General features: G+C 40.7%; 1 protein-coding gene across 2 annotated transcripts in view; it reads right to left on the bottom strand.

The window, feature by feature from the left end:
- znf236 (zinc finger protein 236) overlaps positions 1 to 16,270 on the bottom strand; it is a 48,187-nt gene extending 31,917 nt beyond the window's left edge. For both annotated transcript variants that reach the window (XM_031876111.1, XM_031876112.1), the window contains exons 1-10: positions 16,191 to 16,270; positions 14,425 to 14,564; positions 11,690 to 11,854; positions 11,401 to 11,579; positions 10,266 to 10,396; positions 8,967 to 9,139; positions 4,811 to 4,933; positions 2,060 to 2,233; positions 772 to 949; positions 186 to 458 (exon numbers count right to left, since the gene is read on the bottom strand). In XM_031876111.1, coding sequence (XP_031731971.1) covers positions 186 to 458; positions 772 to 949; positions 2,060 to 2,233; positions 4,811 to 4,933; positions 8,967 to 9,139; positions 10,266 to 10,396; positions 11,401 to 11,579; positions 11,690 to 11,854; positions 14,425 to 14,564; positions 16,191 to 16,242 — 1,588 coding nt within the window. In that variant the 5' untranslated portion in view covers positions 16,243 to 16,270. The remainder of the gene's footprint in view (positions 1 to 185; positions 459 to 771; positions 950 to 2,059; positions 2,234 to 4,810; positions 4,934 to 8,966; positions 9,140 to 10,265; positions 10,397 to 11,400; positions 11,580 to 11,689; positions 11,855 to 14,424; positions 14,565 to 16,190) is intronic.
- Between the last annotated feature and the right edge of the window lie 3,011 nt (positions 16,271 to 19,281).

Genomic DNA, 19,281 nt, shown 5'->3' with positions numbered 1-19,281 from the left:
AAATGACACAGGCTGCCAGGAAACTGAAAACATTATGTTGAAAGCTCATGTATGTCTCCTTTTGCTTCGGTGCATACTGATTATGTTGGCATACGGAGGGATAAGCCAATAAAGTGAAATAAGTGCATTCAAAATGTTGAATTGCTTTAAATGTAACCCTTTCATGAAGTGGACCTGCTGCTCACCTGTATGCAGACGCATGTGCACCTTCATGCTGCCAGAGGTGGAGAAGCACTTGAGGCAGCACTGACACTCAAAGGCCTTGATCCCCGTGTGCGTTTTCATGTGTGCTGTGAGGGTACTCTTGACAGCAAAAGCTCTGAAGCACTGTTTGCACTTGAAAGGCTTCTCGTGAGTGTGGATGCGGATGTGGCGCACAAGGTCGCTGGGTTTCTTGAACTCCTTGGAGCAGTATGGGCAGCCGTGCCAGCGGACGCCATTCTCCTCTCTGATGGAGCCTGTGAAAGGAAGACGGAGTGAAGCAGCTGTCCAGTGTTTCTGTCAGCCGACAGCTTGGCGCTCCAACTGAAAGCTGTTTCCCTTCATGAATGTATCATCTTTGTAAAGCTTCATCAATGAAACGACTTTTGTGCAAACGTGGTTTACAAATTTCCAGAAGAGAGAAGTCACGTTTATGAATAATTTCACTGAACGGAAACACCAAACCTACTGAGCTTCAACACTAATCCGTAAGGACTCAATGTCTCATTTGATGATTATCGTGACTACGATACAATGCTTGTGTTAATGTCCTGTAATGTTCCCCTCTACCTGGCATTTGAATAGGTTTCTTGAAAATGCTCCTTTTCTTCTCCCTGGCCGGTTTGTCGGGACCGTGTGCTTTCCTGCTTTCTCCAGCAGCGCCGTCGGTGGTCTGGTTCTGCGACTCTCTGGATGAGGCGTCGCTCTGCGGCTGGACCACACTCAGCCCACTGTTCTCCAGAGCTTGCTAAAGGAACAGAAGAAAAATCTGATCGGATACCACGGCTTAAAAAAACGTCTTCATGTACAAAAAGATGCAAATAAACACTCATTTAATAGTCGAATAATCAATTGATTAAATCAACTATTCTGATTGTGAATCACACAATTACTCAATGGCTCTTATTTAGCTTTCAGTTTTAAAAGCTTGAGTTTGTTTTAGGAATGTGATAACTAACAATAAAAATGAATAAATCATTCAAAAATGAAAACGTTAATGCTGATACAACAGAATGTTCAACTGATCAAGTCCTGTCATGGACCGAAGGGGTTACTATAACAGAACATAAACAATACTAAACCTATTGATGTAAAGAACTATTATTATTAAAAATTCAACAATTTAAAGTATGGCTTGAAATAATGTGACAAATATTAACAAAACATTGGCCAAAAACACATGATGACCCAGAACCAAATCTCAGTGATAATCACATCCTTTTGTGTTGGAGAGCAGAGGCTCTATCCAACTCTCCAGCAGTACTCATTTATAAAGCTTCCTGGTAGAAATCTATTATTTAACGGTCTCCTTTCCCCTGGACGAATAGTGTTTTCACAAGCACCAAAATCCTGCCATTCAGTCACCGAAAGAGAGAAAATGAGAATATAATTTAGTTTCAACAAAAATGATTTCAGAGACTTTAAGTGAGTTCTTTTCATCTCCTCATGTGTCCAAATATATTCCCACAGTGGGTCCTCCTATCTCCAGCCGAATCATTTCCACATAAAGGGCTCCACTAACTTGTAGGTCTGAAATGAAAGATGCTGATCTTCATGATGTGTATGTGGACTTGTGCATTTGTGTGTTCCTGTGCCTAACTGCAAGCACCTTACACACACAAAAATACTTTTCAGAGAATTTTCAGAATAAGTAGTTTTTGTCCTTCTCATATCTTCAAGAGTGCATGTCACATTAAAGGATTGGAGCTGAAGTGGTGCACTCGTTTAAGATTAATATTTGAATCATACTGCAGATTAGGTCAGAGGCATGTGGTTCCCAGTGGGTCTATGGAGCTCTGAATACCACTGAGTCTAGTTCTCGTCATCTAATTTCCTTTCCTTAATGTCCTTTGCTCACCTGCAGGATGTCCTGGTTGATGGCAGTTTCCATGGCAATAGCTGGCTCTGGAGGTTGGGGCTGGTCTGTCTCCCCGCTGACCTGCTCAGACAGCTCGAGAAGTTGCTGGATGACATCTGTCACCCCCTCGCCGCCCTCTGGTCCCCCAGGAGCCTGACCCGTCCCCTCTGTCTCCTAAGGGAGAAGAAGAGGGCGAACACAGCGAGAAGGAGAGGAGAAAGAAGATGAGGACCAATTTGACGAAGGGCCATTCACGAGATCACGACGGGATACAACTTGAAAGCCGACTATTTTTTAGCAAAGGCTCTCGAAAACATAAAATGAACAGATCATTGGGCATCATTGAACCAAATGTTAATAGGTGTCTACATCTGTGTGAATCACTGACACTTTGATTCATTAACAAAGAACAGACAGCGGCTTCAGTTACATATACAAGGTCTGTCTGTAAGATTCAAACACTGGTGGGGGGGTGCCCCCATGTTTAAATAGAAATGCCAGAGTCTGCCATTTAACTGCCATTTGACATCACTTCACTGCGAATAATAAACAATAAATCACCTACTAATTACCTGTTAACATATTATTAGCATTGTTGTAAACAACAGAGGCCATCACTGAGAAGCTTGGCAGGGTCCACGCTGCATTCTAGACTGTAGGACGGTTCAAATGTGCTTCATTTATAGGCAAAATGGAAATTGCACTTTTAGTGCAAATGAAGCAGAAGCTTCTAGTATTTTTGGTGAAAGTACTGAAACACGATGGGGAAAAAATAACCAGCATCATTATCTACTGATAAGGAATAAGATAATGACATCTTTGACAATGAAGCAATGGTTTATAAAGGATACCAATGATTTTGACTTGTTTGCACTAAATAAAGCAACTAACAAATACTTTGAAGGAAATAGTGATTTATTTACAAATATGAAATAAATATACAGTTGTGTGAAAAAGTGTTTGCCCCCTTCCTGATTTCTTATTTTTTTGCATGTTTGTCACACTTAAATGTTTCAGATCATCAAACAAATTTAAATATTAGACAAAGATAACACAAGTAAACACAAAATGCAGTTTTTAAATGAAGGTTTTTATTATTAAGGGGGAAAAAAATCCAAACCTACATGGCCCTGTGTGAAAAAGTGATTGCCCCCTAAACCTAATAACTGGTTGGGCCACCCTTAGCAGCAACAACTGCAATCAAGCGTTTGCGATAACTGGCAATGAGTCTTTTACAGCGCTGTAGAGGAATTTTGGCCCACTCATCTTTGCAGAATTGTTGTAATTCAGCCACATTGGAGGGTTTTCGAGCATGAACCGCCTTTTTAAGGTCATGCCACAGCATCTCAATCGGATTCAGGTCGGGACTTTGACTAGGCCACTCCAAAGTCTTCATTTTGTTTTTCTTAAGCCATTCAGAGGTGGACTTGCTGGTGTGTTTTGGATCATTGTCCTGCTGCAGAACCCAAGTGCGCTTCAGTTTGAGGTCACGAACAAATGGCCGGATATTCTCCTTCAGGATTTTTTGGTAGACAGCAGAATTCATGGTTCCATTTACCACAGCAAGTCTTCCAGGTCCTGAAGCAGCAAAATAGCCCCAGACCATCACACTACCACCACCATATTTTACTGTTGGTATGATGTTCCTTTTCTGAAATGCCGTGTTACTTTTACGCCAGATGTAACGGGACATACACCTTCCAAAAAGTTCAACTTTTGTCTTGTCAGTCCACAGAGTATTTTCCCAAAAGTCTTGGGGATCATCAAGATGTTTTCTGGCAAAACTCAGACGAGCCTTTATGTTCTTTTTGCTCAGCAGTGGTTTTCGTCTTGGAACTCTGCCATGCAGGCCATTTTTGCCCAGTCTCTTTCTTATGGTGGAGTCATGAACATTGACCTTAATTGAGGCAAGTGAGGCCTGCAGTTTTTTTGGATGTTGTTCTGGGGTCTTTTGTGACCTCTTGGATGAGTCGTCGCTGCGCTCTTGGGGTAATTTTGGTCGGCCGGCCACTCCTGGGAAGGTTCACCACTGTTCCATGTTTTCGCCATTTGTGGATAATGGCTCTCACTGTGGTTCGCTGGAGTCCCAAAGCTTTAGAAATGGCTTTGTAACCTTTTCCAGACTGATAGATCTCAATTACTTTGTTTCTCATTTGTTCCTGAATTTCTTTGGATCGCAGCATGTCGTCTAGCTTTTGAGGATCTTTTGGTCTACCTCACTTTGTCAGGCAGGTCCTATTTAAGTGATTTCTTGATTGAGAACAGGTGTGGCAGTAATCAGGCCTGGGTGTGGCTAGAGAAATTGAACTCAGCTTTCCAAAGATGTGATAAACCACAGTTAATTTGTTTTAACAGGGGGGGGGCAATCACTTTTTAATAAAGTAAAATAATAAAAACCTTCATTAAAAAACTGCATTTTGTGTTTACTTGTGTTATCTAATATTTAAATTTGTTTGATGATCTGAAACATTTAAGTGTGACAAACATGCAAAAAAAATAAGAAATCAGGAAGGGGGCAAACACTTTTTCACACAACTGTAATTACATATTGAAACTAGAAGCCCTCTGTTTATCTGCTGTTGAGTATACCTGCAGTACCCTGTATCTGTCCCTGTGTATTATACTTATTAATCTCAATCACATGGTCCAAAAACGATGAACATACTTGAATGTACTCAGCGGAAGCTGGGCCGATTAAGTGCAACAACCTTGTTGCTCATCTGTTCTGCATAGTGCATTTTGTTCGCTTACCGGAGTGCCTGAGGGTACCTCAATTACAGAGATGTGCATCTTGCTGATGTGGGCATTCAGACTGCCCAACTTCTTGAAAACACAGCTGCAGTCCATGCATGGGAACAGTGGTACGCCTTTAGCCTGTCAGAGAACATAAAACACATACAAGACATTAGCCCTGGCTGCTAAAGCTACCATCCAGTGACTTATTATAGTCACTGAAAATATTGTACATCAGAAACGTACGTTCCTATTATCTCTAACTTAGTTGGTAGAATTCAGATGATTTCACTGCTTTGCTCGCTAAATAAACGATTCATCTGCAAGGCCAGGGAAATGTATAGACTGCTACAACAGTACTAAAAGTTAAAGCCATCCAGGTTCTGGAGCTTGCTTTTAACACAGTGATTAGATGGCAAACAAAAACTTGACTCTTTGCTCTTGTTTGGGGTCTATAGACATGAAGGCATATCAATGTATGTAGTGATACAAATAAATAAAGGTTAAATGAATATAATTGCTTTTTTCCTGGTATTTTGTTCATCAACAGATTTCTGGAATTTACAACTTTGTTGGCGTGTGAAGTGCATGTTCTTGTTGTTAACTCGGGAATGTAGACAGAGAGTGACGTTGGAGAAGGCAACAATGAGGAAAAGATCATTACAGACATCAGGTCTACGGCGATAGGCTGAAACATATTTGGTTGTTTATGGAGTGAGGGAGATGTAGGGATAAGGGATATTAAAGAAGGTGGGCGAAATTCATTATTTCTTTCAGGAAATTGAAGTTAGACGTCACCCTTTGGTTTGTGGACTACAGTTTTTAAGCCTCGACATGGGCATTTTCGCCATCGCCGTCTTGGTTTTTGGGACCAGAAGTAACACGAAAGGGTGGAGCTAAGTACAACCAAATGCTGAGTAGGGCATTTTTAGGCAAACAAAACAGTAACAATTAACTTTCAAGAACTGAAAACACACAAAAAAGGGTGAAAGTTGTAAGACGAAAACGCAAACAACTCCCAGACCAGACAACGCCATGGCAGTCAATCACAAGGTAGCCACGCCCTAAAGCACACCGCTCGTTGTAGTCTATTTTACTCTAAATGTGACCATAATTTACGAAGTGAACATCATGCTTTCTGCAAAAAGAGAAATTGTAATTTGTTTGATATATAGGAGTTGTAGTTGAAGCTCAAGCACTTCAAAGCAGCTGAAGTATCATTTGAAGTGTAATCATTGAAAGCTGAAGAAATCAGTTGAGGCGGCGGTAGATTTATATTCTGCAGCGGATTCATGCCATTTATGTGCAGATCTCAACATGGCTACACCACCCTACATGGCCAAAACACGTCATTGGATTGAAACCATGATGATTTTAGTTCCCTGACTCCAGAGTACGCATCTGCTCATGAAATCTATTATGAAAAACGCCTGACCATAATTTATTCATAAAGTCAGTCAATCATAAGGACAAACTCTATGTGGAACAGAAAAGCTGAAGGACACTTGTGAAAATTATATGCATGATTGAAATGGTGCTGCTGTTTGGATTTTCAGAAGTAATTCAATCAACTGGCCCCATCATGGGCTTTTAGCATTGGAATACACCATCATGTTTTCAATGTTTCTTCATCTCCCCCTTCAGTAGTGAGGTAATGTGTCGTTACACTCAGGTAGCTTTCAGTACCCCGTGACGTCCGGCCGTCTGTTGTCAGCGCAACAGCGGGTGCTTCGGACATTTGATTCTCTGTTTGGGCTTTTGTTTTCTTTTACAAAGCAAGAATTACGTGTATTGTTACACCCCTAGTTCTAACCTATTTTGCTAAAAAAGACAAAAAGAAAGTTTAAGAAAGGCCATTTGACCAATTGGAACCCCTAAAGGAAAATTATTATATAATATTTAAATTACACTTGCCTGGAACACACTGAATCGGGCAAAAACAGCCATCAAATATGTTTTCATAAGCATAAATTCAACCTGACTGCTCATCATAGTGAATTTATTGTGAGGCTTTTTATTCAGACTGTTTATCAAGACTGAAGTCTAAAGAAACACGTTGGTGACATCAATTTCCTGTCTTTGTTGTCCATTACATATGTGCAGATGTTTATAAAGCAATTGCCAACTAAGATATCATAACCCATGATGGACACTCACTTTTATGGTCTATGATTAAAGGCTAAGCTTGAAAGACCTTTAATCTAAAAATGACAGACTTTATCGATTCCTCTAATCTCTATCACTTTAGATTGTAGATCAGAAGTCTGAATTTTATATTGTTGCATTTTGCAAATACTCTCTGTTTCGATCCACACAGCCAAATGGATGTATTCTGTGTTAATACATAGTACGTTTATTTCCCAGTACCCGTGCAGCCTCGGGATGTAACATTAACCCTAACCTTAAAAATACAAAATAAAAAAAACAGAACTACTAGAACTAAACCAAAAGGACTCTCAAGTAGCTCACACAACCTGCAAGACTAGAGATGGTAGAGAAGAGGCTCTTTGCTATGATATTGTTCTTACCTGCTAACACAAACCAAATTACAGGAGTGATTCATCCTGTGGTCACATGAATCACTTTCTCTGACAAAAATGATGGAAAAATAAGCAAGTGCCCCCTCAATTTTTTTGTTTGCCTGAATAAAGTAATTATAAGATATGTAGCCTCACTGTGTGTTGGAAACAATCACTACAAATATGTGTTACATTATGAGTAATCACTCGGGGTGGGTTCATAACTGGAACACAGTATGTTCCCACTGAAGAGTGAAAGGGAGAGTTTTACTAGCAACACTAAGAGTCTACAGCTATGCTATCAGCTCTCTCAAGCTGTACAGTGATGCTAATGCTAACACACTAGCTTTCATCATGTCTATCATGTTCAACATCTTAGTTTAGCATGTAGCATGTTAAACTCGCTCATTTGAACTAAATACAAAGTACAGCTGAGGCTGGTGGGAATATCCTTAGCTTTACAGGTATTTAGTCACAAATTATGAATATTATTTAAGTAAACATACTTTTGTCACTTACTATGGTTTAAAAACAGGTAGATTAATTTCTCAGCTGGCTCTAGCAGCAGTTAGCCAAATGAATGTGGAGCTCGGAGTGGAAGCACAAAGCATCTTTTATACTTTAAGGCTTTGTTACCGTTTTGCTAAAATGCACCAGCACTGAGCATTGTGGCATTTCCACTGATGGGGGACCCACCACTGCAGACACATTATTGGAAGCAGTCATCAACTAGGAGCTACTCACACCAATGTCAGTCCACACAATAATGGTCTTTGTTAACAAACACATCTACACATTCATTATCTGTCAAAATGGACATTTGGGAACCTAGGGAGGACTTTGATGTGAAACAATTCTTTCAACCTCTCAACCACTGTTCGGCACTAATAGGACGTGATCTTAGTGACCGAGCATCGTAGGAGACCAAAGTCCAGACTAAATTAGGATGGATAAATCAGAAGGGCCCTTTAAGAATGGCTGCTGTGAAGTCCTTACAAAAGGAGAAGAAGCAAATGAGGAACAAAAAGCTGCAATTCCACCTCATTCCCTTCCCAAACAACATGGCAATGTGACCTGTTGCATTGAATGTAACAAGCTGTGAGCAGGAAGGCAGGCAATTTAGTGTGCGAGTGAAGGAGGTGTACAAAAAGAATATCTTGGACCGCAACCAGAATCAAAGAAAAAATACTGATTCACCAAAACCTGGTGAACAGCGTGAGATCATTTAGATTTTGGTTTCTTGCTCACCTTTTGCAACCAAACAACAAACACTGGATTATCATACATTTTTCTTTTACTGAAGGTGGTTTCATTCAGTCCTTGAGCTCGGCCATTCTAAACACAAGTATTTGTGTAACAGCACCGGGTTTCTTTTATTTTAAAATCTTGTAGTCCAGGGCTGTGTATGGTTTAAAAAATATAACACCAGTACCAAAAGAGTACTCGATTTTATATCATTTTCTTTCTACCTTATTCGATACCCATCAGTGAATGGAAGCCTTCAGTTGCGTAAAAAGGCAACCACAGGAGGATTCAGGGAGGGATTCGAGTACTCTTTCCATGTCAGACTGAGTTGAAAAATGATGATGTGAAATTAATTCATTCTAAAAATCACATCACACAGAGATATTTCCTACACAGTACTGTGCTCTTACCTCAGAGTGAACCCTCTGAACGTGCGAGTGCAGGTTCCCTTTCTGGGAGAAGGAAGCTGGGCAGAACATGCAGAGGTGAGGTTTCTCTCCGGTGTGCCTCACCATGTGGGTCTGCAGCACCACCTTCTGGTTGAAAGCCTTTCCGCAATGTGTGCACTTATAGGGCCTCTCACCTGAAGGGAAGGGCAATGTCGGGTGAAATTACAGCTCAAATAGCCAGAAACACAGATGACAATTTTGCTTAACTGCATTTCATAGAATCTAAATGATCAACTTCAAGATAAAAGGTAAATAGTGAATGCTAGGTGTAAATACTGGAGGCTTCTTTGAGACATCCTCACTTACTCCACTTGTTAAAGTCACAAACACACATTCCTTAAAGCAGCTGAAATGCACAGAACAAACTGGTTGTATCCATAGTCAGTATTCATTATTCTCCACTAAGTTTGTTTTTGAGGTAGTTCATCCTGCAATATGAATGAAATTTGAAAATACCTCATTTTTAATGGCACCAACAGAAGGTCATCTCGGGTATTAGCCTAAATAAAGATGACTCAAATACAATCTTGTACCCTTATCAACGGTTCTGTGCGTCAGAGAGAGTGAGAGAAGGAGGAATAGGGTGTATGCGTGTGTGTGTGTGTGTGAAATCTCCCGAGCCACTCTTAACCTCATCAGCTTAAGGGCTGTTTGAGATTTGAGTCACAGGAGAATAAACTCCATCCACCATTAGTCCAACCATTAGTCCAACCATTAGTCCAACCAGACAGGCAACCAAACAAATGAATGTGGATGACATTAAACAACATGTGAGTGCAAGCTACTGGCTACGTTGCCTGATCCCAGATGGATGAACAAGCGCACAACCACACGAGAATACTCAATATACTAATATTGAAACTTATCCCACACAACACCTTTGAATGGCAGCTGAGTGATGAGCTGCACTGAGGCGTACAGTTCCGAAACGGAGGACAAATTCAGCAAACTGCTCAGAAGTTGGTGCCATAGAGTCAGTTAATTACAGAAAACCTTATCAGACAAAGTCCAATTCAATAAGACAAATGTGAGACTTTAGTCATACAATACTGCCTGGAATTAAATTCTGGAGCCATTAAAAAAAAAAAGGTTTTTAAGGTGTGCCCACCCACACCTTAAAAAACATCCACTTCAGGTTTTGTGGAACATGCAGGACAGCAGTGTTCACACAGAGTAATTCCTCTGAACATGAATTATTTAACGGACATTAGATCTACGTAACCTGAAGTTGTGATCCCTCTTTCTGTGCTTTTCGCTCACCTGTGTGTATTCGTATGTGCCTAACAAGTTGGCTGGGCTTTTTGAAAGCCTTTCCGCAGTGGTGGCAGCAGTTTTGGAACCCACTGCGGTCGATGTTTTTCTTGTAGTTTCTGGAACTACAGCTGAGCGGCCTGCGGAACAAGTAAACACACACAAAAAGAAGACAGGAGATAAAATGAATATTAATGAAAAAGTAGTCGTTTTGATAAATACTAGAGAGTATGTGTAGATTAGTAAGTCACTGTACAGCAAGCTCACAGTTAAGCATGATATTTTGATAAAATTAGTATGAAAATTAATACTGAAAGTAGTAGAAAACACACTTATTTTTCCTTCAAAGTGAAGTTACATAGCTTTATTTTGACACTATGGATCTGTGGCACTTGATCATGTCAGCTGTCTGTCCACTTGGCATGTCCCCAACACTGACAGATATTTCTTGGTGTCTAGTTTCAGATCATTGTTGCTAGGCTCTTTTTTAACCTTTATTCTAGTGTTTCTCTTCAACTAGAAATAGCCTGTATAGAGGGTTTGCACACAGCACTGAGGACAGCTGTCATTGTATAGGCTGTATAACTGCATGTTATGTGCATTCAATCAACGAGGATGAATGACAATGTACAGAACTTTCTGTTGAACCCCATGGTATACTGAGCATGTCCTCATGCAGCCAATGCAATTGTCATCCTTAACCACAGCTCATTTCATTTTGAACAGAAATGAATTCATGTGGAATGAAGAACTTGACTAAAATCTTCAGTGTCTTTCTGTCACTGTGCCATACAGAACTGCTACATCTTATGTATGGCAGAGTTCCTGTCTCTTGATAGTCTAACTGCTGTTTCAGATGCCCCTCTGTCTCCATGACTCTCACACACTGCCTGCCTCTGTGTAACTCATGTGTCGTAAAAGAAATTGGAAAATAAAATGAGATGCAAAACACTCTCTGTGGGCAGCTTTAATCCCCAATGTCATTATCACAGTGGTCGACTTTTGACTGTAAATGGCCTAGAACAAGGCCCTTATAGTTACTTTTGATACCCGCTAGATTCATGTTCCCCTTTTAACTTCAAGCACCTTTCCGCCTGACCCGGTCAAATGAAATAAATCAGCATTTGCAGCAGCCCTGCCTGACCTCATCTTGACGTGTCTCTTCATGTGCTCCTTGAGGTGTGCGGACGTCTTGAACTCCCTATCGCAGGTCTTGCAGGTGTAGACCTTGACGCCCGACAGTTCCTTGCGGTGCTCGTCCAAGTGCAGAGACAGCTGGCTCTGAAGAATGAACTCATCTCCGCACTCCACGCAGATCAAATTCTGCATGGCGGGTGACAGAGGTGACAAAACAGAGAGATGTGTTACTCCCTAACTGGGAGGTAAAATGGGAATCAATGAGGGCTTCATGTCGGACTGTTCATCGGACTAACCTCCTCCTTCTCGTGCAGCATGATGTGAGATTTGAGGCTGGCGATGCGGGAGAACCTTTTATTGCAAACGGGGCAGGTGAAGTCGGAGGTGGTGTGCGTGGACTTGTGGAGGGTGAGGTTGAACTCCACATTAAACGTCTGTGGGCACTGGTCACATCGATGAGGCTGCAAGGGAGGGAGGAGGGATTGAAGAAAAGTAGTTAATAGTGTGAGGGTAAAAGATGTCAAGACGTCTCCCTCTGCAATCATGTCCTTGTTGTCTATTCTCACTCTCTTAACGGACTTAAGGAACTGCATTTGCTGTGGAAGCTTTCTCCCCATACTCTCCCCCTGTCCAACTTAAGTGTCTACTAGAATCTGCAAAACAACAGGTGTGTTAAAACCTAATATGTCATCATCGTAAACAATGTTTTTTGAGTAGGCAATCTTTGTTTTTTGGTGTCTCAGCTTGAGAGAGAAGGAGAAACAGAAAGAGAGAAAAATCATTGTGGTATACGAGTACATAATACTACCAGACAGCGTGAAAAATATCTCCTGTGAGGCAGAAATGGCTCCAATATTGAATTGCATTTCTATTAGAGGAGCTGACTGACTTCATTTCAGAGTACTCTCTGACAGCGGTGAAGGCCGAGAGCAGCGCTGACACCGGTAAGTATTACTCAGCGCGGCAGACCCCGAGGCTGCTGCTGTTCAGCCTGGAGAGTGTGTGTGAGTGAGCATAGTGGCCATAAAAAATGAAGTGGTCCTCAAACGCAGGTGGTGCAAATTAAGCAACGTAGTGTCCGATTATTGTGTTTTCGTGCCAGAAGAGACGGTCAAGAGAGGACAGAAAATGACAGGAGTTGTCTTTACTTTCACGTTCTTGTTAATAGCATGAAGTGAAGGACCTAGCCCCTTCACTTGTCTGTGATTATGTGTGTGGTGTGTGTGAGGGGGGGAGACAGTGAGTGCAGACGGAAAGTGAGTGCAGATGGATCTTAAAAAAGGGAGAGAGGACAAAGATGTGTTGCCATAAAACTATCAGCAAATAATATTCAACAAATATTCAATCATGAATTAATGACTACAAAAATCTGCATCATTACCATGAATTAATGCACATGTATTCTGTATAGTGTGTACTTTTAAAAACACGCATTATTTATGCATTATCATATTAAGTATGCCACTGAAGAGTGAAAACACATCATCATACGCCTTCACACAGTGTCTCTTAACACATGCTGATTGTCATCCATTACAAAGCACTGTTCGCACATCACTCTGACTCATCTGGTGAATCAGCGGATGGATGCCAACTATGAAGATTTATGTTTTTGAGTTAGTGCAATATGTATTTTAAGATTTTTTCTCATGTAGGGCCACAAAATATGGGAAGAGGGAATGAAATTCAGACAAACAGCCACTGAAACTGATTTATTACTACCGGCCGGTAAACACTGCAGCAGAGGAAATTGCAGCTGTGATTCAACATCTGCGAGATGAAGGGGGTATAATATTTGCTGTGCTATTTAACATTTTTATTGGGCACCAGAGAGGGAGAGGCCGCACCATTAAGTAACGTTGGTCCTTCATAGAAAAGTATCAGTTATAGTTCTGCTATGTAAGTGCTCTGCACCAACACAAAGCAGAGCAGCAACGCAACAAAGTAACTGAATTCACTTCTGCCTGGAACGGCTCACAACAAATCCACTCAATGCATTATGACTGATGCAGACAGTAACTATCGTCCACATTGATTTTTCATTCATTCGGGAACCAAGACTGTACCGTTGCAGTTTGACAACAGTTTCCGCTGTTCAAAGTTCAGGAGCAAATGACACGACATGTTGTGCTTATTTAGCAGTAGTTTACCTTATCAACCCAACTGAGGCTCTGCTTATTTGCATCTTGCTCTGTTAACTGAAAACATGTGGTGATACAGAATGTTGTGGCTCTAATGTGGTGTTGCATAAGTAAATAATAAATAAGTAAATAACCCCAGATGTGTCTGTGTGAATGAAGAAACATGCAGCTACTGGTTAACAGCACAGTGCAGAAAGCTTTTGGAAGCCGCTGGCACCAAATGTTGTGATCGGCAGACTATGTTGAGACCTGTGCTAAATCTGTCAAATAACAATTGGCATTTATGGCAGCTTTAAACTTCCACGTTGTAAAGAAATCACCTGTGCTGAAAAATCCAGGACACCTCCAGCTTTGACGGCAAGACACTAGCTTGGCCCATATCCAACTCGTAGCTGGGACATATTTATCTTCTTCACTTGCACAAAAGTCAGGTGAAGAGTTGAGTTTTTGTTGTACTTTGTGAAGGTAATCCATAACAGGTCAACTACCCCACGGGTGAATCTCACGGCTCCTGTAAGGGCTCGAACGCTCTCAGCTCAAACCTCCGTCCCAGCTGCACTGTGACAACCACTCTGTTATATCCGGGGGGGGGGGGGCCTGGCTTAGAATTGCGAAGAACTACCCTGAAGACTAGCTTTTCAATCTCAACTGACTGTTGAGAGGTTAATAATAATAATAATAATAATAATAATAATAATAATGTGGTTCTACTGAAGTGGATGTGGTTACACTGGCCTGATTCAAGATCTGAATGGGTGGAATCGTAAGAAAAATACAAATACATGTGCTGATGATAGAGAGCAAGCATACTCTTCATGGGATAAATAAAGGCTTAAAACTACCGTGTTCTGCCGCCGACTCGAGGGCCGACACGTGTGCGCTGTACTCACCTTATCGTTGATCTCATGTTCACGGCGATGCCTCTGCAGCTGGCTCTCAGTGGTAAAGATCTGGCTGCATATTGTGCACTTCTTGTCCTTGAGTTCCCCATCAGTGAAACTCCCCCGCTTATTGGCACTGGGATCTGCATCTGATTGAGTACAAGAGAGATCACTTCAATGTATTAATTTGGTGCAAGAGGCTATCTTGTGACAGGAGTAGCTGAAGAACATGATCAAGGGCTTTTTATACCTCAAAAAACTCTCTAAAACCAAAGAGCTGCATCCAAACTGTATTTTTCTATACACTTCATCATATTACGATCCTCACTCTGACATTTTAAAGTAGTGGCAGATATTGATGCGGTAGCATACTAAACACACACACACACACATTTAGTGACTTGGCATCCATATGAAACCAGTGGTTCTTAAAATGGGGAATAGGTTCACAGTTTCAGATTTAATTGGAATAGGCAAATATCACTTCAAAGACATAATCCCAAAGAATGTATTCGAAGGTTATTTTCATTTCAGTTGTTTTGTTTCATGAGATCCACATTATTTGTTGTTGCCTTTGCTAATCAAGGCTAATGACTGCAATAGTTGTGAAGTGAGCCTGCTGGTATGTTTCTTATATTCTGCATTTTTAAGCTTGACTGCTACATTTTTTTGTTGCATACATGTATGGATTAATTTGACACGACCACTATACTAGTTTCGAGTATTTTCAGCAATATCTCTTCTTAAAATGAGGTCTGTGAACATAATGGAGGTTCGCTCGTAAAATAACGTTGAAATTCACCTTAGAAAATAAATATATTTTTAATTTGGTTTCACTCTCTCGGACAGCGACCACAACTAATGCATTTGCAGTCTTACGTAGATCGAGTTTCTATAGTTTAGTGTTCGTCTGTGAACATGAGGTGTTTTTATCAACTGTTAGATATTCAACAGTTTGGTTGCGTCACGCCCATCTTGTCTGTCAGTCACAGCCATTCATCGGCTACATATAGAAAAGTAACCCACTGGGAAATTACTGTGTAGCTAATGTTAACGCTAATGTGATGCTATTTTGTTGCCAAGTAGTTAACGTTAGCTTAGCCCACATCTATCAGCAGAATCAGATGGTTCACATACCGCTCGGGTTATCCAGCTAATGTGTCATAACAACTAAAGATAAATATTATATTCCGATGATGACACCAAAATACCAGCACACTGAATGCATACCGGCAGCACATCTCAACATGTGTAAAGGGCCATGTGAACACGTGAATGTGAGAAGTGGTTCTGAACACGTTAGTCCAGCACAACAGATCCATCAGCAGCATCTGCACAGCCTCGCTGGTAACGTGCCTCACAGGATCAAAACAACAGTGGCAAACATTTTTGGCGTGTTAGCCTCGAAGCTAGCGGTAGCAAGGCGAGCTAGTTAGCAACATTAAGCTAGCGGCGAACTACTAATAAACGAATATTAAGAGTAAAGCCGTGCACTGACTAACGCTACACGAGACCGTGGCTGTTCCCCTCGTGGACACCAATTTAGACTGGAAGCCAATAAGAAGAGCCACCGAAACGTTATTAATATCATTCCGCCTCAATCACTCCTTCGCCGCACAAAGCAAAGCCCACCCGCAATACTATATCCGGGGACTATATACACTACATTGAAGTCTTATTATATAAGACACGGAGATGTTTGTACCGATAATAGCAGGTTATTTGGATAGCCCATATTCTGTATTTTTTATTCGTTGAATTTTGGTACTTGTTACCTGTTTCGTCGTTGCTTTTAACTCTCAGTTTGCGAGGCCGGCCCCGCGGCATAGTTCCAGTACTCAGGGCGGGTGTGCTGTGAACGATTTGCTTTTCAAAATGGCGATTCGGTCATCTGTAGACAGCATCGTACCCATGCAGACACACAGCTGCACGGAGTAGGGAGACATCTACCGTTTAGTTCATTGTACCTGCATCTTTAAGTGGACATTCAATATCAACTTTTTGTTTTGTTTTATGCTACTGATAAGGGAGTGAGTTGCTCTATAATTATGAATAACTAATACATTTTATATTTATATAAAATAAACTACACCTTCAGTGGCGGTTTAGTTTGGTAATTTAATACTTTTCGTTGTTCTGAAATATCATAATTTATTGTAAATACCCTACTTAAATACTAAAGGTTAGGGACATATATAAATGTATTGTTTTACAGTAAATGATATACCACCTGTAGCTGTTTTAGCTGTAGGCCTACTGTATCTCCGACAGCCCCATTGTTTTTCTGTAGGTTTGAGGTAGAGAATATGACTTAGCAAATTGTTTGGCAATGGTCTATGCACCACCAAAGCACATTAATAATAAGGCCCTACAGGAGAGTACTTTATCATTACCCGCTTTGTCTACCATATGTGAAAAATTACACATAATCGGAAATAATTTAATGTTTAATTAGAAATAATTAATAGGGGCCTATATCTCATTTTTGCACCGTAACCCTCTACCAACAGTATATAAACTGTCAAAAGTAAATATTGTCTGAAAGTAAACATAAAAAATATACCCATGAAAGGAAACTGTCAAATCAAACTATTCGCAAAATGTAAACAAATAAGATATTGATAAAGGATAGCTTGTTCCTATTGATTTTGTTCTCAATTATTCTTTTCACCTCCTTTACTACCACTACCAACGCACACACACACACGCGCACACACATACACACTCAATAACCTAGATTAAAGAGTAATTGACTATGTTAATTATACTAGACAGAGAGTAACTTATCCTCAGTATTACAAACACTATACTGCAAGAGGAATATTAATGGTAAGGTACCACATATAGGGGAGAAAACACCAGATATGAATGTCAGTATTGATTGCACTGACTCATAATGTAGACTACCTATAGATATATTACTGAAATATTACTGATAGCATAGCAAATACAAAATACCATAAAATACAGTATGATAAGGTGACTGTAAACTCACCCATTTTGTAGTTTAAAGCCCTTAGGGGTATAAGGCACAAGTGTGATATGTTAGTTTAGCACTCACAACTGTGTGCCATAGACAATATCATTGATTTTATTAAGACGGTATGAGGCACATTGTAAAATGACTTTACTGTCCACTAACACCAGCAGAGGGAGGCAATGAGCTATGAATGGCTTTGGTTATTTATGGGCCAATAATCCTGGAGATGCCAATAAACTGGCTGTGCTGGTGTTCCTGTTTAGGTCTGTGCCCCTAATCCAAACAGCCGGAAAGACTGTGTGTTTCACTCAGATCTCCTCTGGACCTGAATGAGTTATTGACTCCCAGCAAATTGGTATGTGGTGAATATCTTACCGAACACAAGAAACTGATCTTACCTTCCATCAGAAAGACATACAGGCAGCTCACACACCCACACACAAATGCACACAGGATGAGTTAGGTCATGTTTATGACTCCATGCCTCATTTGAAATGCTTGGTTGTTTGGAGTCTGGTGTTGGTATTGACAACATCTCTTTTATACATTGACAATGACAGGAAGTCAAGAGAATGCATGTTTTCAATTCACACAAATATAGAATACAGACCACTATGGAGCAGGGCTGTGTGTTAAAACAAAGCAAGAATGAGGGTATTGATGTCCAGATTGATTGAAACAAAAACACTGTGTGTATTGATGTGTGAAGGTAAATTTATTCTATCATCTTGGTGACCAAATATAAATACAGTATATCTCACAGGGTTCAATCTTGTCATGCCACTAGTGGAATACCATACATTTTTTAGATTGTCAAAAACAAGAAAGTCCAAGAATTTATGTTCATGTTTGTTTCATTAAAAGATTTAATTTGACCCTGACCCCAGATCTATTTTTAAAAGTGTCTACTCTGGGCTACAGTATCTGCAGATGTGATGGAGTGTAGTGTTATCATTCAGTCATTCAATTGAAATAACTTTGGTTCAAACCTGTATGTCCCATCTGATGGGCCACAAGTTACTGTTTCCACCAGTGTCAAGTTACACAAAGGAACTGGAAAAAACTAAATTTTCCATTTCACATGGGGCAATTGTTTGGTGAGCTAGTAGATAAGAGATGGCAAATATTCCATTAAGAACAAAAGTACCAACTAAATATAGCACGTCGCATACTGCAGTTGCATGTAGTGTTGTGTAAACTGTCTGGAGTGCAGTGTAATGCTTCAAGGAACCATCAAGGAAACATCCAGTTCGGAATAAAATTATAAGTTATAATAGAAATAGCCACTTTGTCTGAACAGAGAAACTAATGCTAACCATCAAGGAAAAAATAGTGTTTGACCTCTTAAAAATGTTGAAAAATCCCATATTATCATATATCTTGCCCATAAATAAATAGACGCCCATAGATGCAGGACTTAATCCTACCGGAGCCTGATTGCCTCAGCAACATTTTACCCTGATATGGGCCTACAGGTGGGAAGCCTTGACTCTCTGCTGTATTCGTCTTTGTATCTAAAAATGGGACGTCAGCCCCTCGACTTTTAGTGAATAAGCAACCAACCAAAATACATGTTCATTGTGTAAGAACATCTGTTCCTGCCAGGCTGCCAGTTACTCTGCCTGTCCCCTCGCGGCTGCACGGGCCACTGATCTCACCACTGAAAACAAAAGGCTGGACATCACTCTGACCTTGTGGGTTTGTCCACGCCCCTCTTTTCTCCCTCTCCCTTTCTTTTTGCTCTGCGGTCTGCTCTCTTCCCTCTCACCGCAGTCAAGAGGAGAGTGATCAATCATTAAAATTGTCACGGACTCTGGGAGTGGGATTGTCAGGAAGCCCACCTCTGTAGGAGACGCGCTAAACTGTGAGAGTGTGAGAGGGAGCCG

This window comes from Anarrhichthys ocellatus, unplaced genomic scaffold, assembly GCF_004355925.1.
Source record: "Anarrhichthys ocellatus isolate YVR2014 unplaced genomic scaffold, GSC_Weel_1.0 scaffold103, whole genome shotgun sequence".
NCBI lineage: Eukaryota > Metazoa > Chordata > Actinopteri > Perciformes > Anarhichadidae > Anarrhichthys > Anarrhichthys ocellatus.
This window is presented reverse-complemented; position numbering and strand designations above follow the sequence as displayed.